Source organism: Lepisosteus platostomus, chromosome 16 (assembly GCF_059453375.1).
Source record: "Lepisosteus platostomus isolate fLepPlt1 chromosome 16, fLepPlt1.hap1, whole genome shotgun sequence".
NCBI classification, from domain to species: domain Eukaryota; kingdom Metazoa; phylum Chordata; class Actinopteri; order Semionotiformes; family Lepisosteidae; genus Lepisosteus; species Lepisosteus platostomus.
In genome coordinates, this window is record NC_142626.1 from 3,418,859 (window position 1) to 3,445,473 (window position 26,615).

The following is a 26,615-nucleotide window of genomic DNA, read 5'->3' on the forward strand; positions in this document are numbered from 1 at the left end:
GCGGGACCCAGCGGCCGCAGCCCTCGCTGTCTCTCCGCACGGGGCGGCGGGCGCGCGGGGTTGGCTCGGGGGGCCGGAGCGCGAGCGGAGCTCTGACGGCAGTCACAGTCATGGCGGAGGGGGAGCTGGATGTGGATTCGCTGATCTCCAGGCTTTTGGAAGGTGAGTTCCCTGGGTTTTTTTTTCTGGTGCACGAATTCTGGTGCTTCTCGGCGGGTGTCACGGTCGCTGCAGACCGCGCGGGCTTTCGTTTTCTGGCTCAGTCGTGCGGGCGGCGGCGGCGGCGGTGAGAGAGAGAGAGGCGGAGGAGAGACCCGGCTCCGGGGCTGGAGCGAGAGGCCTAGCGGCGGCCAGCGGAGCCTCGGGCTCGCGTAACCCGCCCAGCCCGGCTTGGAAGCCGCCGCCGCCGCCGGCCCCGCTGATGTCACGGCTGAAATCGCCCTGTGTACTGCCAGGCAGTCTACGTTAGCGAGACGAGTGGATGCGTCTGTGTTTGTGTTGTTGTTGATGTTTTGCGGAGTGTGTGTCGTGTTTTTTGTTTTCCCCCTCGGATCCTCGTAAAGAAGGTGAAAGAAAAATACAAAGAAAACGGTCATCTGTCGCGGTGGTGGAAGAGAGGGGCGGCTGTTGATCTCGGGATGTTTTGAGCTGAGGGGTCCCGCTGGTTGTCGATCGCTGGTCTGGGAGGGAGGGGCTGCGGGTTTTATTTCGGTTCCAGCGTGAGCGGGGATGGGGGGGCGGTGTGGCTCTGTTTACCTCCAGTGGGTGTGTAACTGCACGCGTGTGTGCGCGCCCGAGCTGCCCCCTCGACCCCTCTGGGGGATCTCTCCCTGGGTGCTGCAGGTCTTCGGCCGGCGTGTCGGTGATGGTGTCCCTGGGTCGCCCGTTGTTTACTGTAGCAAATGCCCCGGTGTGTGTGTGTGTGCGCTGCCCTTGACGCGCCTGACCCCCCCAAGGGGAGGAGATGGAGTGGGTGTTTCGGCTTGAACCCGCCGCCCTCTGCCTCGGATGCGCCTCTGTTCGACCCCCCACCAAGATGTGATCTTTCCGCCTACTTGTTGTTGCTGCGTGTTGGCACTGGATACGGGCGGGCACGACCTGGCGCGTTTTTTCCTGAACGAAACTTACTGGGACCCTGGAAAACGGCTGTGTGTGGATGTGGGGGGTATTTTGGCACCGTGCAGTTCATTCTGCCCCTGTTGCTCATCGTACGTCGGGGTTCTGGGGGGGTGTGGTGGAAATCCAGACACTGGGTGTCCTTCCTGCGCTGTGCGTCTGCCCTCCTCGGCGTGACGGAGCTCAGGGGTCTGGCGTTAACCCCCCACCCCCCACCCCCCACCCCCCTTCTCCCGCGAGCGAAGACGACCGTCCAGCCGTTTCTCGAACTGCTGTTTCCGGGTCGGGGGACAGCCTGGGGGTCTATCCGAGCCGGCAGCAGGGGTGAGGCAGGGTACGCCCTGGGCGGGACGCCAGTCTGTCACATTGACATGCGCGCTAGCACCAGGGCTGGTTATCCCAGAGCCTGCGCCAACCTGGGGGGGGAGAACATGCAGACTCCACCCAGACAGCGCCCCAGGAGTTGAACCCGCTGCGGGGCACCAGTACCCACCACAGCGCCGCCCAGGGTACTGAGTTATAAGATTGGATCTGTTCAGATCGATCTTTTTTTTTTTTTTGGGTCCGTCGGACCCAGCCGGGCAGCGGTTGGGAGCTGTTGCTGGGGTCCCGGGTTTGACTCCAGCCCCGGCGAGTCTTGTGTGTGGAGTTCGCATGTTACCCTTGTCGTCTCGGGTCGCGAAGCGGGCCGGAAACGGAAAGTCAGATCCGTGCGGGACGGAGAACCCTTTTCCAGGAGTGCTGCGCTCGGAGGAACGGAGAGCTACCTCTGGGAGGGCCAGACTTCCTTTTTTGAAAGCGGATCTTTCACAGAGAGACACCCGCACAGACAGACACGGGCACACGCACACAGAGAGGCACAGGCAGACAGACACACGCACACAGAGAGGCACAGGCAGACACGGGCACACGCACACAGAGAGGCACAGGCAGACACGGGCACACGCACACAGAGAGGCACAGGCAGACAGACACACGCACACAGAGAGGCACAGGCAGACACGGGCACACGCACACAGAGAGGCACAGGCAGACACGGGCACACGCACACAGAGAGGCACAGGCAGACAGACACACGCACACAGAGAGGCACAGGCAGACACGGGCACACGCACACAGAGAGGCACAGGCAGACACGGGCACACGCACACAGAGAGGCACAGGCAGACACGGGCACACGCACACAGAGAGGCACAGGCAGACACGGACACACGCACACAGAGAGGCACAGGCAGACACGGACACACGCACACAGAGAGGCACAGGCAGACACGGACACACGCACACAGAGAGGCACAGGCAGACACGGACACACGCACACAGAGAGGCACAGGCAGACAGACACACGCACACAGAGAGGCACAGGCAGACAGACACACGCAGACAGACAGACACGCACACAGAGAGGCACAGGCAGACAGACAGACACGCACACAGAGAGGCACAGGCAGACAGACAGACACGCACACAGAGAGGCACAGGCAGACAGACAGACACGCACACAGAGAGGCACAGGCAGACAGACAGACACGCACACAGAGAGGCACAGGCAGACAGACAGACACGCACACAGAGAGGCACAGGCAGACAGACAGACACGCACACAGAGAGGCACAGGCAGACAGACAGACACGCACACAGAGAGGCACAGGCAGACAGACAGACACACGCACACAGAGAGGCACAGGCAGACAGACAGACACACGCACACAGAGAGGCACAGGCAGACACGGACACACGCACACAGAGAGGCACAGGCAGACACGGACACACGCACACAGAGAGGCACAGGCAGACACGGGCACACGCACACAGAGAGGCACAGGCAGACACGGGCACACGCACACAGAGAGGCACAGGCAGACACGGGCACACGCACACAGAGAGGCACAGGCAGACACGGGCACACGCACACAGAGAGGCACAGGCAGACACGGGCACACGCACACAGAGAGGCACAGGCAGACACGGGCACACGCACACAGAGAGGCACAGGCAGACACGGGCACACGCACACAGAGAGGCACAGGCAGACACGGGCACACGCACACAGAGAGGCACAGGCAGACACGGACACACGCACACAGAGAGGCACAGGCAGACGGACACAGAGGCACAGGCAGACAGACACGCACAGAGAGGGGCAGGCACACACACACACACACACACTCACATGGGAACACACGGGTGACTGTAATTGGCTTTTCCCCGGGCTGGGGATGGAGGAAGTAGCCTGCTTAGGACGGGGGGGGGTTGTTGCGTAACTCTCCCGAAGTCTGCGGACTGGGAGAGGAGGCGGTCTGGCTGCACATTTCTGGGCCTGGAGGAGATCTGGGAAGTGGGTGAATCCAGATGTAATGCCTTCCAGATGTGGCAGGAGCGCTGGGTCGGTCCCAGATGATGGCAGCTGGCCTGGAGCTGGCAGGGTCGGGGGGCCTGGAGCTGGGAGACTGAGCTTTCAGGGGTCCCGTACAGACCCCTCCCTCTGCTGCTGATGTTGGCTTTATAGCTGACTGTCGCCTGGGCTGGACGGGCCTGAGATCCTGTGCAGCGTGGAGCTTGCAGAGGACTTGAAAAGTCCGCTAGATCTGTGTGTTATTTTGGAGATAACTCTTAGACGTGGCCCGGCGTTTCTTTTCTGCAGGCATCCGCAAAGCTTGACTGTCAAATATTTAATAATGAATCGCATATACAGTATATACACACATAGCACTTTTCATCCGGAAAGTGCTTGACAGATGTAGGAGAGTGCAGCCCCCACCTGGGAGACGCACAGTGATCATTCTGCACCAGCAGCCCCCACCTGGGAGACGCACAGTGATCATTCTGCACCAGCAGCCCCCACCTGGGAGACGCACAGTGTTCATTCTGCACCAGCAGCCCCCACCTGGGAGACGCACAGTGTTCATTCTGCCCCAGCAGCCCCCACCTGGGAGACGCACAGTGTTCATTCTGCCCCAGCAGCCCCCACCTGGGAGACGCACAGTGTTCATTCTGCCCCAGCAGCCCCCACCTGGGAGACGCACAGTGATCGTTCTGCCCCAGCAGCCCCCACCTGGGAGACACACAGTGATCATTCTGCACCAGCAGCTCCCACCTGGGAGACACACAGTGTTCATTCTGGACCAGCAGCCCCCACCTGGGCGACGCACATTCTGTGTGTAGGAGCTGGACCCACGCGGTAATGGTGGGAGATAACCCGCAGATAACCGAGTTGGAGCTCTGAGCTCTGAGCTCTATCCCGCTGCCCAAAGTCCAAAGGAGCGGTGTTTTTCGACCAATAAGAAATACCCGCCGCGTCAGCTACGCATTGTAGTCCTGTCACAGGAGTGGTACGCCGTTGGGACCAGGGCGGTATCCGAGAGGAATTCAGGAAAGGGGAAACATTCTCCCTTCTAGACCTTCTCTCACAATAAGAAGTCAAAATAAAGGAGGGAGCGATGGGGGGGACACACACAGAGCCTTGCGAAGGGGGCCAATGACACCGAACAGTCTCCAGGAAACCGAAAAAAAGCCAGAGAAGCAGCAGGAGGCCAGTTCTCTCAGGTGTCACCCGAGTAGCCAATTAAGAGACGGATTAAGCCCCGGGGTGTGGAAGGGCAGGCTTAAAGTCTCAGAATAGATCAGACGGGGCTGCCAGGCTTTCAGCAGACTTTCGCTCCAGCTTCTTGTGAAGCATGGCGTTCAGTCCCCTAACGCGGGCGTGAAGAGCCACGCTCCGATGGCGTCTGGTTTTCCTGATTGTGCTCGGCGAGGTCCGGGGGCGCTTTTAATAAATAAGGATATTGTTGCTTTATCAGCCCTATACAATGTCTTGCATGAGGGATGTGTCTTTTCAGAGACCCCAGCTTGCTCTCCAGGAGACACACAGACAGGGAGAGAGAAGCTGGGGGTCAAAGCGCAGGGTCGGCCATTTATACAGCGCCCCTGGAGCAGCTGGGGTGAAGGGCCTTGCTCCCCAATGGAGTAGGATTCCTCTGCCGGCTGTGGGATTTGAACCGGCAACCTCCCAGCCACAGGCGCAGATCCTCAGCCACAGAGCCACCCCTCCGCCCCAAAGGCAGATGTGGCCCGTTCGGGGATCGAACCCGCGACCTTGGCGTTATTGGCCCCACCCTCTGACTTTCAGCCAGTCATAAACTCCCTGGCGCAGGGCGGACACGAGCTTGGGCTTGTTTTGTGTTTTTTTTCCGGATCGGTTTTGGAGGCGGAGGGAAAGGGTCCCGATTCCCGATCCCTGCTGGTCACCCCCCCTCCCTGATCCCCTGTCCCACTGACCAGTCTTGAAAACCGGGGCTCCAGTTGGCCCCGAGTCCGCCCCAGCCCTCTCCCCCACCTCCCTGGTGGTTTATTCCTTCTGGTGAAAAGCACCTGCCGGAAGAACTCTTCGGAATAAGGAGAGGTGGTTCCCGACCGGGAATTTCGAAGCCGGCGGTTTCAGGAGCGTGCGGGGAAAAGAACTCTGGGAAAAGTTTGACGGTTCACGGGAAGGTTTCAGGCAAGAGGGGGGCGGATGTTGAGTCCCCCGAGAGGAAACTGGGTGTCCCTGTTGGGCGACACTGGGTGCCCCCGCTTCAGTGCCGCTGTCTTCCCGCTGAAGGAACAGTGAAGCCCGAATCGGAGGACAGGAGTGCGAACCTGCCTCTTTACACGAGGAAGTCTGGACCGAGAAGCTCAGACATGTTGTTGAAGCCGATCCCCTGGCTTCCTCCGAGAAACAGCTGGATGTCATCCTGGGATCGGCTACCGGCTACAGACTAGTACGGTCCTCTTGTTTACGTCTCCCAGAGAGAGAGACAGGAGAGTGGTGTCCACAGGACAGCTGTCATCTCCCAGAGAGAGAGACAGGAGAGTGGTGTCCACAGGACAGCTGTCATCTCCCAGAGAGAGAGACAGGAGAGTGGTGTCCACAGGACAGCTGTCATCTCCCAGAGAGAGAGACAGGAGAGTGGTGTCCACAGGACAGCTTTGTCATCTCCCTGTGAGAGACAGACAGGAGAGTGGTGTCCGCAGGACAGCTGTGCCATCTCCCAGAGAGAGACAGGAGAGTGGTGTCCACAGGACAGCTGTGTCATCTCCCAGAGAGAGACAGACAGGAGAGTGGTGTCCACAGGACAGCTGTGCCATCTCCCCGTGAGAGACAGAGACCTCAGTGATGCTGACTCTGCTTCTGCAGGGTGGTTACGTAGGTCCGCTCCCCTTCTGGCCTCCTGTGTTTTTAGAAGTCCTAAAATACACTTGCACTGACCTTGGCCGGTGTCCTTTGGTCTGGGTGTCTCCGTTAAGGCTGAAGAAGTATTTCCATGCCTTTCCGGATTGTGCCCCAGCCTGGTAATAGCCCTTTTCCCCCCATGGCACAGAGGGGAGTTTCTGGCCAGAGCCAACACTGAACCGTACAGTCCCCTGAAGTCCAGTTTGCCTGCTGGCATCGACCAGCTCCCCCATCTCTGGCTGTTCATTTATGTCCTAAATCCTCCCTGCTTTAAACTCCCGGGTTTCTCGCTGGCCTGCGGTTCAACGCTGGGGTTCCCCCAGCTGCGTGTCTTGGCCCAGAGCAGGCGCCTGGCAGCGCTCAGGAGGCTGAAGAGCCCTTGAGCCCCGCGACACCCTCGGATCGAGAACAGAGCTTTTAGCGGTCTCGATAATCGCTCCGCGTTGCTCTGGTTTTGGCGGTGCTGCGCGGCCTTCTCTCTCTCTCTCTCTCTCTCTCTCTCTCTCTCTCTCTCTCTCTCTCTCTCTCTCTCTCGTCCCGGGGGTCCGAGGAGGAAGGGGGTGGGCCGACAGCGGGCGGTTCGGTTCTGTCTGCGACATGCGTGTCTGTGTTTTCGTGGCTCGGTCAGCAGCCTCGCGCCAGAGAGCCTGAGCCTCTAGCTGAGGGCTCCTGGACTGAAACGGGCCTGCGCGATTTTCAGTAGCAGTCGGGGGGGGGCAGCCCCTTGCTCTAGGGTGGTCTAGGGCAGTGGTTCTCCCAAGTATGATCCGAAGCCCGCTGGTGGTCCGCGTGCTGACCCTAGTCATCTTTCTTAAAGCACGTCTCCCTTCTTCACCTGGAACTTTTTAAGTCACACAAACATTGGCGAAATATAATAATAATAATAATAATTGCTTACACTTATATAGCGCTTTTCTGGACACTCCACTCAAAGCGCTTTACAGGTCATGGGGATCCCCTCCACCCCCAGCAGTGTGTACCCCCACCTGGATGAGGCGCCAGTCCGCTCCCCACATCCCAGCTCTCAGTGGGGAGGAGAGCAGAGTGATGGAACCAGTTCAGAGAGGGGGGGTTATTAGGAGGCCATGATGGGTGAAGGCCAGGGGGGAAATTTGGCCAGGACACCGGGGTAACACCCCTACTCTTCTCGAGAAACACCCTGGGATTTTTAATGACCACAGAGAGTCAGGACCTCGGTTTTACGTCTCATCCAAGGACGGCGCCTGTTTACAGTCTAGTGTCCTCATCACTATACTGGGCCATCAGGATCCACACAGACCGCAGGGTGAGCGCCCCCTGCTGGCCCCACTAACACCTCTTCCAGCAGGTGTTGCACAAAAAATATGCTCTTTTGTTTCTTAAAATGTGAGTCCCTTTTTAATAAAATTTCAGTGCGTGAGTGGGTGATGGTTTTTTTACAGGGTAAGACGTGGACGTAGGCATGGGTGGTCCCAGTGCATCTGTGACTGTGGTGTTGGTGGTCCGCAGACCTTAAGGCGTGGAGGACCACTGGTCTAGGGTGTCAGCCTGTGAGCGCCGGGCCTCGGTGACCAGAGAGAGAGGCTCTGTCGCACCTGAGGCCTAAGATCTTTGTCCTAGGATATTTCTGTCGGGCTCCGGTCCGGTCGCATAATCGCATTGAAACTCGGGGCGTCGGAAACCGATTCTGCCCCCATGTTATCCGACGCGCCGGACCCCCCAAATCTCGCAGGATCTCCGGAGAGAGGGGCTGTACAGACAGGGGCTGAAAGCCGTGTTTGAGAAAGACGCCCAGTGCTCTCCTGCCCCTGCCTTGCTCTGGCACTGAAGGGATTCCCCAAGGTCTCGGCGTCTGCTGCATGTGAGCCATTTAACCAGAATCTTGTCGTCTGTCTTCGGTGTGATTAACCGGCAAGTAACCTGTTAACCAGCCCTTTTGTTTATACAAGTTACCCCTGTGGGATAACCGTGACGTTCCCCACTCTCTCGTCCTTGAAATCGGGTTTCCCCGCAGGGTGCGGGTGACTTGAAAGTAAAAAAAAAACCCAACATTTCTCTCTCCCATCCGGCGTTTCTGCTTTTGCTCGTAGTTCATATATGGAGATGACTCAACAGCTGTTTCATTCCGCTGTCCCACGCTGTTACAAATTCCAGGCTCCCCGTTCTGGGCCTGTAGCGTCCCACAGATCAGCACTATATTTGGAAACAGAAACCCTTTTTTCCAAAAGCCGAGGGTACAGAGCTTCAGGGGAGGTGTTTGGTTATATAACCTGGAGGTGGCAGCTTTGATTTTTAATGGACGGTGCAGGGCGATCTCACTGGGCGCTGGAAAAGACATTTTCGGCGTCTCCCGGATCTGCGGTGTGCTCCGCTCGCTCGGAGATTCACATCGGACGGATGTCTTATTTAAGAGAGAGCTGAATCTTTGAAGTCCCTTAGATATTCCGGAAATCTCCCCGTGTTCCCAGTTTCCCCATCCACGGACATGCTGGGAGGTTAACGGGCTTCTGGGCAGACAAGCCCTGGTGTGTGCCCTGGGGTGGACTGGACGTCCCATTTCTTGCTGGGATAGGCTCCTGGTCTCCCGCGACCCTGGACTGGGAGAAGCGGCATGTTCAGGAGTTGGATAGGAGCTACAGGCCCTAGTTGTAGGGCTGTCCTGATTTCGGACACGCAGTGAAGGCCGTTCCAGTGTGATCTGCAGAAAAGGGCTTCGGCCAGGCTTCAGGGAAATGGGCGCTGTGCAGGTGGGGGGGGGGGGGTGCCACTGGGGCTGGGGCCCCCACGACCCGCTGTTCCAGGTCAGACAGACAGTGAGTCAGGAACCGGCTGGGCTCTGCCTTCAGGAAGACACAGCCCCATTATCGAAGCCCTCAGCCGTGACAAAAAGTGAAGTTTTAGCATTGTAGGTAGCAGATAGTAACTAGTCAGATTTTATTTCGAGCAGACTTGATTTTATATAGCGCCTTTACAGCGCTTTGCAGAACCACAGCAACGACACTAAAAAAAAAAAATACACAAGATGTGCAGGAGAAGAACACACAGTGAGAGGAGACGGTAGATGGGGGGTTCTGGATACAGCAGCAGCAGAGGGGTGAAGAACAGAACCGGTTCAGTACAGGCTCTTCTACAGAAGAGGGTTTGGAGTCTGGATGTGAAGGAGTTTAGAGAAGGTGGCTCTCTGATATCCTTGGGGGCAGAACTCCAGAGCTCTGGGGCGCAGCAGGAGAAGACCCTGTCGCCCCCAGAGTGTAGACGGGCTTGGGGGGGGACAGACAGGAGACCAGGATTCGAAGAGCGAAGGTTGTGAGGTGGGGAGGAGGACATCAGGTACAAGCTGTAGGGAGGTGACTTCAGACACCACCATTTTTTTTTTTTGGAACCTTTGTGACCTTTGCTTGTGTTTTGGTCTCTTGCTCTCTTGATCGCGGGCATGCTTGGGTGCGGGGAGGCGCTGGGCGAGGAAATGTGTCCAGTAAAACCAGTAACCTGGCTGCCCTCGCCCACGAGTGGCACGCACCCCTCCCCCCCTTTGGCTGTAACCTGGGGAAGTTTTGGTGTGTGTGGCTGGTTGCCCGTGCCCCCTGGTCGAGGTCGCTAGAGCCAAGCACCAGAGGGATGGCGGAGGATCAGAAGTCCCGAGCCTGTTTTTGACTTGGGAAAGCTCTCCAGTGTCAGGGCGGTCGTGTCGGTGTGCCTCGGGCTGACTGAGCCCCAGTGTGTAGGGCTCACAGAGGGCTCTTTGTGCCCAGCGCGGGGGGCCGTCTCTGTGTGGCACTGCCAGCCCGGGGGGGGGCGTGAATCGTGCTTCCCAGAACCGACGAGGAGGGGGAATTCGCCGGGCTTTGTTCAAATCCCAACCTTTTATCCCCACCCCCACCCCCCTTCCTCTTTCTCCAAGAATTGAGCTTCTGTGAGACGTAAGAACAGTCTGTATTCGCAAAAACGCCCGATTAGTTGCGTTGTTAAGCGCCCTGGGGGCAACCTTGTTGGGAAAGGCGCTATATAAAACGGAACTGAATGAACGGCGAGCCGCTGCCAGCCCGGTTAGGGAGATCGGCGAGGGCAGACATGCTGTTTGCTGTCTGTGGGGGGGTGGTGTTGCTCAAGCCAGCTGCGTGGGGGCGTGGAGGGGTTTAGTCTCTAGATCGTTCTCTCCCATGGGGGCCGTACCCCGGTGCTGGCCGGTTGAGTGGGGCTTCTTGTGACCCCCTCCGCGTATGCCCCCCTCCGTACCCCGATTCCTCCCTGCAGGCCAGCGGTGTGGCTGGGAGGAGGAGGAAGAGGAGGAGGAGGAGGGGGGGGGTGAGATTTTGACCCACGCTGCCCAGCAGTGAGGTATCGATCTTCGGTCGCCCTCGAACGTGCCCGCCGCGATCGGAGGTGTCACAGGACCTCCCTGAACTGGGGCAGTCAACCCCCCCCCCCGAGCTGCTGAACAAACACTGTTTTGATGTGAGCGTTCTCCGAAGACTGCCCATATATGGCCTGGAGTCGGGCTGCTGTGTGCCTCAGGAGTGCATCTCCAGGCCTCCGGGCCCAGACCTCAGCTCCGTCTCGATGAGCCGGAGAAGGGGCTGCTGTGCTGGCGGGGCACAGGGAAGTCAAAACAAAACCAAGCGCCGGGGGTCTTGGGTATCTGTTTCCTACATCTGCTCTCCTTATTTAGGGGCCCGGGTTCGAGCTGCGGGGAGCAGGTTTAGCTCTGTAAACGGGACGGGGTGGGGGGGGCTGCGTCGTGGAGCGCGAGAGGGAGGCGCGTCCTTACGCCGAGGGTGGCGGGTGTCTGGAACCAGGCGCCTCCTGGCCGCGCTCTGGAAGTGGCGTTTCGCTGGGGGGGGGGGTCTTCGAGAAGAGGTCCTCAGGATAACCTGGCCGCTGGGTAGCAAATGAGATGGAGGACAAGGACAAAGTTCTCCATGTAGGTTTCCTCCAGGTGCTCCAGTTTCCTCCCGCAGTCCAGAGACAGGCTGGTGGGTTAATGGGCTTCTGGGAAAAACTGGCCCTGGTGTGTGTCCAGTGATGGACCGGCGTCCCGTCCCAGGTGTACCCCGCCTTGTGGCCATTGCATGCTGGGATAGGCTCCCCACCCGACCCTGAATGGGTCTTCAGACTGTTTTTGTAGACCGAGGCACATCCCACAATTCCCGCCCCGTTTTGTTTTTTTGGCCAAGTTAAGGTGAAGCTTGTCAGATCCCGTAAAACCACGCCACGTTGCTGGGTTTCAACTCCTCCTTTCATCTCGGTGCCGTCGGCTCACCGTATAATAACTGAGGCGCGTCGCCCCGGTTCTGTTTTCGACTGGCGTTCAACAACAGTACGATTGTAGGTTATAAAATCAGTTTCTATATGAATCTAGTTTCTAGTGTTGACCTCAATGGCAAAAATCTTTAAAAAATGGGAAGGTATCCTTCAGTATCCCAAGACAAGATTCTTTGCGAGAGTCCAGATGTTAAGAAAATGGCTTTTGAAGTAATACACCTTGGGGAAAAAAGTCCCAAGCAGTTACTTCTTGGGAGGAAAATGTTTCTGAACTGCTTTTTTTTTTCTGATCATCACGAGTTCGCGTCTTACTGGTTTGAATCCAGTCAAACCTTTAAGACAAAGCTGTGCGTGGCACAGACGAAGCCCAGCTCTCTCTCTCTCTCTCGCGTGCAGACATGGCCTCACCACTGGGGGTGGTGGCACACGGGGCCGGCTGATTGATGTGCTGTTTTCGGCTCTGTGCCCCGGGCTGAGGTGTCTTCAAGGGCGCTTGCCTGCTCTGTGGCTAGGACATTGTGTTCCGTCTTGGGGAGGGGGCTCTCGGCTCCCATATTAGGCAGCGTTGGGAGGGTGGGGGGGGGCAGGCATTCCTGAGTGCTGCAGTCAGGCAACAGCAGATTCCTTGTCTGCAGTCTGCCCCCTCTTCCTCCTCCTCCTCCTCCTCCTCATCCTCCTCTCCTCCCTGCTTTCTCCGAAGTGGCGGATAGGTGCAGCTGGCCCGGCCCATCTCTCTCTGTCTCGGCCTCAATTCAATTCAAGGCGCTTTATTGCCATTTAAATGGCATTTACTGGCATCGGTGTTGCCCAAGCACGTACAAATAAAACGTACTTGAAACAAAACCCCCCCCAAAAAATCAGGACATTCGCTACCTCCCCGAGGAAGGTCAGTCCTGGGGGGTCACCGGAGCGCCGCCATGCCCCGTTTCCCCTCTCTCGCCCGCGCACAGCGCCGACCGGGGCGCAGGTGAGCGTTGGTTACGCAAGAAGAAACGGGGCTTTTTCAGGATCGTCCTTCGGGCTTCGGTGCGTTTCAGTTGTCGGGTTATTATTGCTGCCTTGCGGTATTGGAGTCTGGGGGTTTTGTTTCCAGACTGGGGTGCTGTCTGTGTGGAGTCTGCATGTTGCCGGGAAAGTATTGCAGTACCCTGTCCAGCCCGGATAGGAGGCGGTTCTTTACACAAAGGGTGGTGGGAGAGTGGAGCAGGTCGCCCGGCCCTGGTGTTGAAGCCGATACCCTGGTTTCTTTCTAGAAACAGGTGGACGAGGTCCTGGCATCGATGGGCTGTTAGCAACCAAATTCGGACTGGAGGGGCCCAGCGGTCTCCTCGGGTCTGTCGCCTTGCTCTGGCTCCTCCTGTCCTCCTCAGTCAGTCGTTGTCGAGATCTCTCACCCCCCCCCCCGGCCCTGGGCGCCGGAGACGAGAGGCTCCACTTGAGGAGGCCTTCAAGCCCAGGTGCTGGCGACAGGCCTGCTGGCAGCTGCTGCAGGAACAGCTCTGGGGAGGAGAGGCAGCAGGATGGGAGCGCAGTAGCAGAAACACGCACGGGCATCATACAGGCAACCACAGGCATCAACATGGGCAACATGTGAGCAACACACAGGCAACCACGGGCATCAACATGGGCAACATGTGAGCAACACACAGTCCTGCTTTATTTTCTGTTCATGGCAGCTGATCGATCTGAGGAGCTCATCTAAGCCAGGGTGTCTGCCTTCAACTACAACAGCAACAGCAGGAACAACTGAATGCACTAGACTGTAAACAGGCGCCGTCCTTCGGATGAGACGTCAAACCGAGGTCCTGACTCTCTGTGGTCATTAAAAATCCCAGGGTGTTTCTCGAAAAGAGCCAGTTCAGAGAGGGGGGTTATCAAGAGGCCATGATGGGATGGGTAAAGGCCAGGGGGGAAATTTGGCCAGGACACTGGGGTAACACCCCTACTCTTTTCGAGAAACACCCTGGGATTTTTAATAACAGAGAGTCAGGACCTCGGTTTTACTTCTCATCTGAAGGACGGCGCCTGTTTACAGTCTAGTGTCCCCCGTCACTATACTGGGGCATCAGGACCCTCACAGACCGCAGGGTGAACGCCCCCTGCTGGCCCCACTCACACCTCTTCCAGCAGCAGCCTCAGCTTTCCCAGGAGTCTCCCCCTCCAGGTACTGACCAGGCTCCCACCTGCTGAGTCTCCAGTGGGGCTGCCAGTGGGGAGCTGCAGGGTGAGCGGATTCATCCCGCTACGGAGTGAGCTCCACGGTGTGATGGAGAACTAAGATCTGCTAGGGGTGCGCGGGTTGGCGGGCCCGGGGAGGGGGGGGGGGGGACCCCTAATCTAGCCGGCAGCTGGGGGCGAGGAAAAGGCGCGCCGTGGACCAGAGGTCCCCAGTTCAACTCCCAGCTGTGCCACCGGCTCGCCGGCACCGAGTGAATCTGTGGAACGTCCGGTGCCCTTTGCTGCGCGGTTCTGGGGGACTCGGGGGAGACCCCCGAGCTGAGCTCATTACAACTGCGGGGTGAGCAAGCCTGCTTCCGGGCTCCTGGGAGAATCGGCTCCTTCCAGGGAGCAGTGGAGTGGGGCAGAGGAGGAGGGGAGATCTCCTGCTCTCCTGACGTGACCCCAGTTGATCCCAGAGCTATTTTCTGACATCCTGCCGCAGTTTTCACGTGATCCCCAATCTTTGGGTAGCCCGTCGCGCTTCACCGCGGGGGGGGAGGGCAGGGCATCAACCGACCACCACGATCAGCCAAGGTCTCCTAGTAAACCAGCTTTTCTTCAACCCCACCCCCCGAATGGTGCTCCTGGGCCGACCTCCCCCCCGCTGCTTCTGTGTGCGGTGAATGTATTTCTTCCCCGGGTTGTTAATGGCTTGTCGCTGCGGAGCCGAGAGGCAGCGCGTCACCCGTGACGTCACTCAGCCCCCTTCCGCTGTTCTCCTCCCCCCCCCCCCCCCCCTCCCCCGGCCAGGTCTCTGAGCCGGGACCTGCTCCGTCACCCTTGGTCTGGTTGCTAGGCAGCCGCTGACGACGGGGCCCTGTTTACCGGCGTGTAAGGTGAACCGGCAGGCCGGGGGGGGGGGCAGGAGGAGTTCCCAGCGGCCCCTGCGACAGCGCCTGTGATTCAGGCCGGCTCAGCCGAGCGCCGAGCTGTTGTCGTCGATAGCAGGGGCTACTGGGGGGGGGGGCGGGGACGGCGTGAAGCATTTATTGAACACGAAATAATGCAAAGGAGAAAAACTATCCAGAAAAAGACGCTCCTAAAAAAACATCCTCAATGCGCTGCTCGAATCAATACGCTACCCAAGTCGGAGCACAAGTTCAACATTTCTCTTCAGTCGTGTTTTTCGCCTCGTTATTCTTCATGCTGTTTAAGTAATATTGCGTTTCCATCGAGCTTTAAAGAAGGGAGTAGGATTAGACCGTTTTAGTTTGTGAATACGATATCTCCCCAGTATTACTAACGAGTTAATTACGAATGTTTTTCCCCCATTTTGCGTCTTGCAAAGAATAAGTATTTAAATGGTTCACGTAGGACTGTGATAAAGACAGTTTAATGCGAGTCTAGCCAAAACAACTTTGGTAAATAGGCGTTACGTAGTTGTAACTGAGTTTAGCGCAGATTGCGCTGTTGTTGTTGTTGTTGTTATGCGGTCCTGTTGCCAGGCAACCGAGTGGCGCTCTGCCGCCGCGCGTTCACGATCTCCCAGAATGCCCCGCTCTCCTGGGTCCCCCTCGCCCGCTCAGGCTGTGAAAAACCCACCAGGGAGAAGCAGCTATTAATACTTCTAGTACAGGGTACTGCTACTGGCGCCACCAGACTCAGGCACGCTGGCTCTGGGACTTGACCACTCGCAAGAGCCTGGTTTGGAGAGGCCATATTCCTTGGTTTTGGTGATATGTTTTTGTTTTTAGTTTCTCACGAAAGAAAATAAAACTATGGATGCAGAAATACAGCTCATACAGAAAATGTACGGTCACAGACTTAAGACTGTAAAAGGGCGCCGTCCTTCGGATGAGATGTAAAACCGAGGTCCTGACCACTCTGTGGTCATTTAAAAATCCCAGGGCGTTTCTCGAAAAGAGCCGGTTCGGAGATGGGGGGGTTATCAGGAGGCCATGATGGGTAAAGGCCAGGGGGGAAATTTGGCCAGGACACTGGGGTAACACCCCTACTCTTCTCGAGAAACACCCTGGGGTTTTTAATGACCACAGAGAGTCAGGACCTCGGTTTGACGTCTCATCCGAAGGACGGTGCCTGTTTACAGTCTAGTGTCCCCCCGTCACTATACTGGGGCATCAGGACCCACACAGACCGCAGGGTGAGCGCCCCCTGCTGGCCCCACTCACACCTCTTCCAGCAGAGGTGTCCTTTCCTTAGCTCAGTCCCACCTCTGGCTCCGATCTCTGTAGTCCGTCCTCCTTGCTTTATCCGAAATTCCCTCTTATTTCCCTTTCCCAGCTTCTCAGTCTTATCGGTGTTACCCGTAGCTCTGTGTGATGGAGATCTCCTGGCTGCTGGCTCGCCGATCCACCCCACCCCACCTGAAGCCGCAGTGCCCTGTGTCCCGAGAACTGCAGGCGAGCAGCCCCCCCCCCCTTAGCTGTGGCGCAGATCTGTGTGGGCGGTTTCGTCCCAGGGGGCAGCGGGGACACAGAGGGACAAGGGAAACCGAGCTGGGCAGGGGTCCAGCGTTGAGACAGCACAGCGTGACCACAACGCCGGCACTGTTCCCCGCCTGACTCACGCCAAGCTCGTAAACACCCAGTCCGTTCTGCCATTCCAGCTTCCTCCCACAGGCCTCCCGGGAACCGCACTGGCCTTCCCAGGAGTTCAGGAACGGCTGCTCTCCCCTTCCGCGGCCTGATCTGTACAGTTATGGCCCTTTCTGGGGGCAAATCTGGGCGTCCCCAAACGCAGCACTGTCTTAGATGGGATAAGAAAGCGCTCCAACCCTTTTCATTGGTTTTTTTGGTGAGGAAAAAATTCCCCACCGGAATGACGGATTCTAGTCTTTTTGGCCTTTGAACTGGGTCAGTACATGGTGCTCTGGCGTCGTGGCGAAGGCGAAGGCTCAGCAGGGAATGGCCCCCAAACTGGAATTGGTTGCCACACACTAAGCAAGTGTCTGATGTATTATCCGAGAGTTTGAAGCTTTCCTTGGGCACAGCGGAGTGCGTTTCACTGAGAAAGACTGGGCGTCCTGAAAGGTCTCTCTCGCTCAAGGCAGACGTCTCAGTGGGGCGAGGGGGGGAGGGGTTATTTGGGGTGCTTTGGGGCGCCGCAGCCCTAACCTGTTGATCTCTGGCCAGTGGCAGTGGGTCCGCTGCGGTACAGTTCAAATCCGAAAAGCCTCTCTAAAAGTTGCTCCGGTCCAGCGTGGGATGAGCTGTTGCACCCGCGGCGAGTCTCTGCCCGAGAGGCCTCGGGCCTCGAACCGTGAGCCGCCCTGTCCGCTGGGCCCCTGGACCTCGAGAGTCCGAGCCCGACCGGGCCTCGGCGGTGTGGGACTGTGGGATTCCTGCCCTCCTCCCTAACGCCCCCCCCTTCTCTCTCCCCCAGTGCGGGGATGTCGCCCGGGGAAGATCGTGCAGATGACGGAGGCGGAGGTGCGGGGCCTGTGCATCAAGTCCCGGGAGATCTTCCTCAGCCAGCCCATCCTGCTGGAGCTGGAGGCCCCCCTTAAAATCTGCGGTGAGTGCTGCACCCCCATTTCCCCCCCCCCCCACACCCCACCCCATCCTGTTTCTGCTGCTCCCCGAAGCCCAGCTCGTTATCCACTGAGACATGGGCGACGGCCGTGGTGGTGATGGGAGGTGGTTCCTAATATTTTGGCCAGAGGGTGTGCTCTGCTGGTGGTGAACTCGTTTGTGTGAAAAGGCGCCCTTGATTAAAGTGCCGTTTCCCCGGCGCGCGCGCAGGCGACATCCACGGGCAGTACACAGACCTGCTGCGGCTCTTCGAGTACGGCGGCTTCCCCCCCGAGGCCAACTACCTGTTCCTGGGCGACTACGTGGACCGGGGCAAGCAGTCGCTGGAGACCATCTGCCTGCTGCTGGCCTACAAGATCAAGTACCCCGAGAACTTCTTCCTGCTGCGCGGCAACCACGAGTGCGCCTCCATCAACCGCATCTACGGCTTCTACGACGAGTGTGAGTCTCCGGGGGGGCGTGGGAGGGAGAGGGGTGGTTGTGCGAGTGAGAGGGGAGAGGGGAGTGAGGGGGTGTGTGTGAGGGGGGAGAGGGGAGAGGGGTGGTTGTGTGAGTGAGAGGGGAGACCCCACCACGAGTGCGCCTCCATCAACCGCATCTACGGCTTCTACGACGAGTGTGAGTCTCCGGGGGGGCGTGGGAGGGAGAGGGGGGTGTCGGGGGGGAGGAGGGGGTGTGAGGAGGGGGGAGAGGGGTGGTTGTGTGAGTGAGAGGGGAGAGGGGAGAGAGGGGGTGTGCGAGTGAGAGGGGAGACCCCACCACGAGTGCGCCTCCATCAACTGCATCTACGGCTTCTACGACGAGTGTGAGTCTCCGGGGGGGCGTGGGAGGCAGAGGGGGGTGTCGGGGGGGGAGGAGGAGAGGGGAGAGGGGTGGTTGTGTGGGGGAGAGGGGAGACCCCACCACGAGTGCGCCTCCATCAACCGCATCTACGGCTTCTACGACGAGTGTGAGTCTCCGGGGGGGCGTGGGAGGCAGAGGGGTGGTTGTGCGAGTGAGAGGGGAGACTCCACCACAAGGTTGCCTCCATCAACTGCATTTACGGCTTCTACGACGAGTGGGAGGCACCAGGGGGCGGGGAGGGGGGGGGTGTGATGAGGGGAGAGGGGGGTTGGTCCGTGGGAGGGGAGAGGAGAGGGGGTGGGACCAGGGGAGGGAAGGTGAGAGGGGGTGTGTGTCAGGGGGGAGGGGAGGGGAGAGGGAGGTGTCAGGGGGAGGGGAGAGGAGGAATTTGTCAGCCCCTCCCTTGTGGGGCTGGGCGGAGTGGCGGGCCGGGTCTGACGAGTCCCTTTGTGTTGCCGACAGGCAAGCGGCGGTTCAACATCAAGCTGTGGAAGACCTTCACCGACTGCTTCAACTGCCTGCCCATCGCCGCCATCGTGGACGAGAAGATCTTCTGCTGCCACGGAGGTACCTGGCCCGGCACCTCAGTACCTGTCTGAGTTACTGTCTCCCTCCTCCCCACCTCTCAGCCTTCGTCCCCCCGACTCTGGTCTCCTGTCTGTCCCCCAAGCCCGTCTACACTCTGGGGGCGACAGGGTCTTCTCCTGCTGCACACCACAGCTCTGGAGTTCTGTCTCCAAGGATATCAGAGAGCCGCCTTCTCTAAACTCCTTCACATCCAGACTCCAAACCCCCTCCTTCAGAAAGACCTCTCCCTCTGTCTCTCCATTTCCTTTGTCCCCTCGTCCTCTCTGTTCCCTCTCCCTCTGTCCTGTCTGCTCTCCTGACCTCTCCCTCGGTCTCTGTCCCCTCTGTCTCTCCGTGTCCTCTGTCCCCTCGCCCTCTCTGACCTCTCTCCTCTGTCTGTCTGCGCTCCTGACCTCTCCCTCGGTCTCCGTGTCCTCTGTCCCCTCGCCCTCTCTGACCTCTCTCCCTCTGTCTGTCTGCTCTCCTGACCTCTCCCTCGGTCTCTGTCCCCTCGCCCTCTCTGACCTCTCTCCCTCTGTCCCCTCGCCCTCTCTGGCCTCTCTCCCTCTGTCTGTCTGCTCACCTGACCTCTCCCTCTGTCTCTCTGTGTCCTCTGTCCCCTCGCCCTGTCCTGACCTCTCCCTCCGTCTCTCCAGGACTGTCTCCTGACCTGCAGTCCATGGAGCAGATCCGTCGCATCATGAGACCCACAGACGTCCCGGACACAGGTGAGGTCCCGCCCCGGCCCTGAAACGCCCCCCCCCCCCCAGCACATGCGTTCACACGCCCCTGGGACAGAAGCGGCTGTGCGACATCATCAGATCAGCTGAGCTGGGCCTTGTGTCCTCTTCGTGCTTGTAAGGGTTTTTTATCTTCTCTTCTGCCAGCAGAGATACCAGGTCTTCAGTGTTAATGAACTTAATACCACGGGAGCGATATCTTTGTCACTGTTTGACCTGTCCTATCCCTCCCTCCATTTTCTAGCCAATTCAGGGTACACCCTGGATGGAACACCAGTTCATCACAGACACACACAGACACAATTTTCCCAGAAGACAATGTCCCTCCCAAAATGTCCCTGGACTGGGGGGAGGGGGGGTCAGCGGAGCACCTGGAGGAAACCTGCATGAACATGGGCAGAACATGCAAACTCCACCCAGACAGCACCCCAGGTCCAAAGTTGAATCCAGGGCCCCCAGCTCTGCGAGGCAGCGAAGCCCCCCCCCCCCCCCCACTGTGCTGCCCTCTGTTTGAACTGTTAACGAGTTAATTGAAAAGTGAAATGGGTGTTTTTCTGGCAGTTGCCGAGTGGAGATTTTTCAAGTTTCAGTGAAGAGCAAATCGCCGGTATTTGTCGCAGCCAGGTCTGCTCCAACGTGTGCTCGTTAGCATAGCGCCGTCTCGTTAGAGGTCACACCGCAAGTCCGGCCTTTCAGGCTGGTTTCGCTCAATCGGACTTTATTCAGATGCGCTTCGGGTAAGGGGTAGTTTCAGGGTGAGCGGGAAATTCTGCCTGCAGTTCTACTGCCAGGTCACAGGAGTGATGCTGCAGCTCAGTTACAATAACCAGCAACCTCCACCAGAGGGCAGCATCGTCCAGCAGCAGCGAAGCTAGAAAGCACCAGTATATCCACATGGGTCCGGACTCTCCTATAGTGTGCAAAGGAACAAGTAATAGGTTTATTCCATGCTGAAAAAAAAGAAGAAAGAGAACACAACGTTTCGGCCGTGGAGCCTTCTTCAGGTGTGAGAGAGACAGGGCAGTAGGCAAAGGTAAACTAGCGGGAGAACAAAGGTTGGGAGGGAGGAGGAGGGAGCAGGGGACAGAAAGAGAGGCCAATCAAGAGGTGTGAAGTCAGAATGGGTGCAGAGAGGTGTGAAATGAAACTTCCAATGAATGGAGAAAATTTAAAAGAACAGTAATCTGTCGTTAAGGGAAGGGAGAATGTGTGATCCTAACTGCAGAATAATTTTAGTTTCGGTGGTCTTTCTGATGTATGAGTTCGGAAAACCGTCTTTGAGAACACAGACGGAGAGATTAGTGTGGTCATGGCCGTCGGAGGTGAAATGAGAAACAATGGGCTTGGAGAGATCTTTAATCTTCACAGCCCTGACATGTTCTCTGAAGCGGTCTCCGAGTCTCCTTCCTGTTTCCCCAATGTAGATGGCTGGGCATTTACTGCAAGAGATACAGTAAATAAGGTTGCTGGAGGTACAAGATGCTGTCTGGGTGATCCGGAATTGTCCTGAGGGGCCTTGAATGAGTGTGGTGGTGGCTGTGTACTTGCAGGTGATACAGCGAGCTCTGTTGCTAGGGAAAGTGCCTGGTGTGGATGGTTGTTGAGGGCGGTCAAGGGAGCTGTGGACAAGGAGGTTACGCAGATTAGGTGGTCGGCGATATGAGATGATAGGGCGATCAGAAAAGAGGGCCCCAATGGAGGGATCATCCTGTAGGATGGAAAAGTTCTGGTTAATGGTCCTGGGGATAGGAAGTGTGTTAGGGTGGTAAGGAAGCACCAAGGGAATGCGGTTGTTACGGCGGGAGTTCCTGATCGGGTTGATGGTCCGGGGGGTGTTTTTGGCTCGGGCAAGGGCCCTGTCAATCACACTGCTGGGGTATCCTCTGTTGATAAAAAATGAGTACATTTCGAGGGCTTGGTTCTCGAAGTCGATGTCGTCGCTGCATAGTCGTCGTAACCTAAGGAACTGTGAAAAATGAAGAGAGTTTTTAGTGTCCTATAGTGTGTCAACCGCTTGGAAGATGACACACCTCACATGCAGAATACTGTGTTTATGTTCTGAAATTAGAACAGCACTGCAGAGCCCCCTCCAGGTTGAAATGACTGTCAAAATATCCACTGGTGTTTGTCCTGAGGCTGGGGGGTGTGTCCATCCCTCTCTCTGTGAGGACACGTGCCAGGTGTGCTTGAACGATGACATCGCGCAGGTGTTGCGGTGAAACTGGTCCCACGGGAAACGCGTCCCCGTGTGACCCCTCTGTCTGCCTGTCCGTCCCAGGGCTGCTGTGCGACCTGCTGTGGTCGGACCCCGACAAGGACGTCCAGGGCTGGGGGGAGAACGACCGCGGCGTCTCCTTCACCTTCGGGGCCGACGTGGTCAGCAAGTTCCTCAACCGGCACGACCTGGACCTCATCTGCAGGGCGCACCAGGTACAGGGTCACCCCAGTGCGATACAGCTCCGCTCCGGGGTTCTGTCATCTGCAGGGCGCACCAGGTACAGGGTCGCCCCAGTGCGATACAGCGCCGCTCCGGGGTTCTGTCATCTGTTGGGGCACCAGGTACGGGGTCACCCCAGTGCGATACAGCTCCGCTCCGGGGTTCTGTCATCTGTTGGGGCACCAGGTACAGGGTCGCCTCAGTGCGATACAGCGCCGCTCCGGGGTTCTGTCATCTGTTGGGGCACCAGGTACAGGGTCGCCCCAGTGCGGTACAGCGCCGCTCCGGGGTTCTGTCATCTGTTGGGGCACCAGGTACAGGGTCGCCCCAGTGCGATACAGCTCCGCTCCGGGGTTCTGTCATCTGTTGGGGCACCAGGTACAGGGTCGCCCCAGTGCGGTACAGCGCCGCTCCGGGGTTCTGTCATCTGCAGGGCGCACCAGGTACAGGGTCGCCCCAGTGCGATACAGCTCCGCTCCGGGGTTCTGTCATCTGTTGGGGCACCAGGTACAGGGTCGCCCCAGTGCGGTACAGCGCCGCTCCGGGGTTCTGTCATCTGCAGGGCGCACCAGGTACAGGGTCGCCCCAGTGCGGTACAGCTCCGCTCCGGGGTTCCGTCATCTGCAGGGCGCACCAGGTACAGGGTCGCCCCAGTGCGGTACAGCGCCGCTCCGGGGTTCTGTCATCTGCAGGGCGCACCAGGTACGGGGTCGCCCCAGTGCGGTACAGCTCCGCTCCGGGGTTCTGTCATCTGCAGGGCGCACCAGGTACGGGGTCGCCCCAGTGCGGTACAGCTCCGCTCCGGGGTTCTGTCATCTGCAGGGCGCACCAGGTACAGGGTCGCCCCAGTGCGGTACAGCTCCGCTCCGGGGTTCTGTCATCTGCAGGGCGCACCAGGTACAGGGTCGCCCCAGTGCGATACAGCGCCGCTCCGGGGTTCCGTCATCTGTTGGGGCACCAGGTACGGGGTCACCCCAGTGCGATACAGCGCCGCTCCGGGGTTCCCTCATCTGTGGGGCGCACCAGGTACGGGGTCACCCCAGTGCGATACAGCGCCGCTCCGGGGTTCCCGGGTACGGGGTCACCCCAGTGCGATACAGCTCCGCTCCGGGGTTCCCTCATCTGTGGGGCGCACCAGGTACGGGGTCACCCCAGTGCGATACAGCTCCGCTCCGGGGTTCCCTCATCTGTGGGGCGCACCAGGTACGGGGTCACCCCAGTGCGATACAGCTCCGCTCCGGGGTTCTGTCATCTGTGGGGGCACCAGGTACGGGGTCACCCCAGTGCGATACAGCTCCGCTCCGGGGTTCCCAGGTACAGGGTCGCCCCAGTGCGATACAGCTCCTCTCAGGGGTTCCTGGGTACGGGGTCACCCCAGTGCGATACAGCTCCTCTCAGGGGTTCCCGGGTACGGGGTCGCCCCAGTGCGATACAGCTCCTCTCAGGGGTTCCTGGGTACGGGGTCGCCCCAGTGCGATACAGCTCCTCTCAGGGGTTCCCTCATCTGTGGGGCGCACCAGGTATGAGGACACCCCAGTGCGATACGGCTCACCCCAGGAGTTTGCAGCCCCGGTCCCGGAGGGGGTGCTGTATCTAAAGAAGGGGGTTCTTGGGAGAACAGCCATGCATCCAAACCCACATGCGCGCACGCACACACACACTCTCAGTGAACCCCCCCCACACGCTCTCAGTGTCGGCTGCTGTTGGCCCCGCCCCGCAGGTGGTGGAGGACGGCTACGAGTTCTTCGCGAAGAGGCAGCTGGTCACCCTGTTCTCCGCTCCCAATTACTGCGGGGAGTTCGACAACGCCGGGGGGATGATGAGTGTGGACGAGACCCTCATGTGCTCCTTCCAGGTAAATACTGTAGCTTCAGCAGTAGAAGTGCGTACAAAGTTCACAGAGACCCTCTCAACAGGCTGAAGCAGGCTGGGGGGTGGTGGTTAGGTTTCCTGTCTAACCCCGTGTCCCACGAATTGAGACGTGGCCCTTCCTGCTCACTAGTCCCTGTACTGACTAATGTACTGAGATGTGAAGCGGCCCTTCCTGCTCACTAGTCCCTGTACTGACTAATGTACTGAGATGTGAAGCGGCCCTTCCTGCTCACTAGTCCCTGTGCTGACTAATGTACTGAGATGTGAAGCAGCCCTTCCTGCTCACTAGTCCCTGTACTGACTAATGTACTGAGATGTGAAGCGGCCCTTCCTGCTCACTAGTCCCTGTACTGACTAATGTACTGAGATAAGTACAGGTTGTGCAGCAGACATTTCACCGCAGAAATGTTCCAGCGTGATCCGCAGGCAGAGTTAACCAGTGAGGAGTATTTGTCAGTGAAACCGTCTGGGAGAGGGGAGCAGTATTTCTACTGGGTGTTTCTGTAAAGTGGAGTCGTTGCTGAGGAGAGTCCAGCAGTGTGCAGGACACGCGCTCCTCTGAATCAGCGGACAGGAGGCTTTCGAGAAGACGAGCAAGGCTCGTTTTTAACAAGCAACGCGGGCACTTTCACAGCTGCGTTGGCTTTGCGAAAATGCACGTCGGCCAAAGTGCTATAGAGGCCCAAAAAGGTGCTTCTTTTCAAAGTGCGAGTCTGGTGTTCGCACAACACTGACAGCAGGGTCTGTTAAGTACTGCTCCCCCGCCGCTGCTGAGAGCCGGGGGGACCCCAGAGTCCTCTGCCTGCTCACGGCGCAACAGCGCCTCCCGCAGGGCTGCGGTGGTTTCTCGCCGGGTGGGTGCAAAATGAAAGACGCCTTAGAAACGCGCTCTCTCTCGTCCCCCCCCCCCCAGATCCTGAAGCCGTCTGAGAAGAAAGCCAAATACCAGTACGGGGGCATGAACTCGGGCCGGCCGGTCACCCCCCCGCGCACAGCGACCCCCCCGAAGAAGCGGTGAAGCGCATGCGCGCGGCGAGAGAGAGAGAGAGAGAGAGGACAGGACCCCCAGCGGCCATCACCGCCCGCCCCAGGCGAGAAGAAGACGCATCCGAAAAAAATAACCACAAGCGCCGACGACAAACCAACACGAATTTAAAAACCGAAACGACAACTTGCTTCTTTTTTTTTTAAAGGAAAAAAAAAGCCTGTCTCCTGTTAGGTGCCCACGCCTCGTTGATTTCCTGCACTGCTACCCCACCCTCACCCCTTCCCTCTGTAACCACGCCTGTTTATAAAAAGTATTTAAATTCAGCGACTTGTCCTCTCTTCTCTTTTACCCCAGTCTCTCCCCCCCTCCCGTTCCCCTCCCCCTTCCTGTGTTTCCAGCTCCGTTCTTGCCCGCACTCCGACGTGAGTTCTGATCGGCGGCTTATCAATAAATAACTGGAGAGTTAAGGCTCTGGAGCGTGGCTGTAGGGTCACGCAGGTGTTCGCTGTTCTTCGGCACTAGGCTGGGAGTTGTTGGCTCCGGTCGGTTTACAGGCCTTTTCCCTGTTTAATGAAGCTCATAGCTGATTTACCTGTAAAGCGCTTTGAGTGGAGTGTCCAGAAAAGCGCTATAAAAGTGTAAGCAATTATTATTATTATTATTAGATCAGAGTTTTTTTTCCCCCACACAGGAGTTGTCATCGCACAACTCCTGCAAGAGACCTTCCTGGTGTTCAAGGACCACAGCTGGCGGGGCCCGATGTCACTTAAACCTGCACTAGAAGCTCATCTTCGATTCCAATCTCTGACACTGACATTATTTTTTCCAATGCCTCAGTTCTTAAATACTGTTACAGCGAAGGGGTGAAGAAAGTAGAGAAAATCAGTAATAAGCCAAGCAGATAACTTGATAAGTAAATTAATTAATCCCCACCTTGTAAAGATTTTATCAAGAATTATATCCAAGGGGATGGTTTAGTTCGAGGCAAGTGGTTTCTTTTACTCTGCCACAGCTGTGGTGAAGAGTAATAATTCAGACACAGGTGGTGAAACATTTAATAATCTAAAATGTAGCTGCTATTTTCCCTTTGTCAATATACCTTTAGTGTAGGTGTGAGATCGCCTTGGACAAAAAAATCTCCCTCTTCTGATTTAATTGAGCCTGGCCAGTACCTTGAGGGGAGACACCTGGGAAAAACTAAGGTTGCTGCTGGAGAGGAGTAGAGGGCTTGCATGGTACAAGTCAAGAAGCGATTGAAATTTCAGCTCATTTTCATTCTGGACTGCCACTGCGGGTGCACTGAGGCCCTGAAACGCCTGTCCCAGGTTTGCAGGCGCAGCTGCTGCTGGGATGTTGGGCCAGATGATCTAATAACGAGCAGGTTTAGCATGTTAAAAGCCCAGCAGGAATGAAAGGCTGCACACACTTACAGGACATGATCTGGATAATCTCACCATTCTCCATCCAAGAACTTATTTTCAGTTTTTGGTAGCAGTAGGGGGGCTTGGGTTCAATTCTGGCTCCGGGGTGCTGTCTGGGTGGAGTTTGCACGTTCTCCCTGCTTCCTCTGGGTGAGCTGCTTTCCTGCCCCAGTCCGAAGACATGCTGGCAGCGTCTGGGCAAATCGTTCTGGGGTGCCCGCGGGTGTCCTGTGATGGACTGGTGGCCTGCCCAGGGTGTACCCCACCTTGCACCCATTGCATGCTGGGATAGGCTGTGGCCCCCCTACGACTCTCTCCTGGATAGAGCAGCTAGAAAATGGGATGGATGGACGGACAAAAACTCCAAGGTGGTTTTAAGGGTAATGACAATGTGATCTATTATTTGGAGGGGGAGCCCCAATATTGCCCGAGTCAGGGTGCCCTTTACCAAGGGCTTAATGATTCCT

The 26,615-nt window shown here is 57.8% G+C and overlaps 2 protein-coding genes across 2 annotated transcripts in view; both read left to right on the forward strand.

The window, feature by feature from the left end:
• On the forward strand, nucleotides 1-25,050 carry LOC148646715 (serine/threonine-protein phosphatase PP1-beta catalytic subunit). The gene is made up of 8 exons (XM_088608889.1): nucleotides 1-162; nucleotides 17,132-17,263; nucleotides 17,491-17,721; nucleotides 18,586-18,690; nucleotides 19,347-19,418; nucleotides 21,709-21,860; nucleotides 23,588-23,722; nucleotides 24,653-25,050. The coding sequence occupies exons 1-8, from the start codon at nucleotides 111-113 to the stop codon at nucleotides 24,755-24,757; spliced, it is 984 nt and encodes a 327-aa protein (XP_088465015.1). The 5' UTR covers nucleotides 1-110; the 3' UTR covers nucleotides 24,758-25,050.
• Nucleotides 1-26,615, forward strand: part of LOC148646713 (uncharacterized) — a 263,071-nt gene that overhangs the window by 29,426 nt on the left and 207,030 nt on the right. The gene's annotated exons all lie outside the window — the stretch shown is intronic.

Bases quoted from the DNA above. Each gene is read 5' to 3' on its own strand.
- LOC148646715 (XM_088608889.1), top strand. From the start codon at position 111: ATGGCGGAGGGGGAGCTGGATGTGGATTCGCTGATCTCCAGGCTTTTG. The intron at 17,264-17,490 runs GTGAGTGCTGCA...GCGCGCGCGCAG, and splicing joins GGCCCCCCTTAAAATCTGCG to GCGACATCCACGGGCAGTAC. The intron at 23,723-24,652 runs GTAAATACTGTA...CCCCCCCCCCAG, and splicing joins CCCTCATGTGCTCCTTCCAG to ATCCTGAAGCCGTCTGAGAA.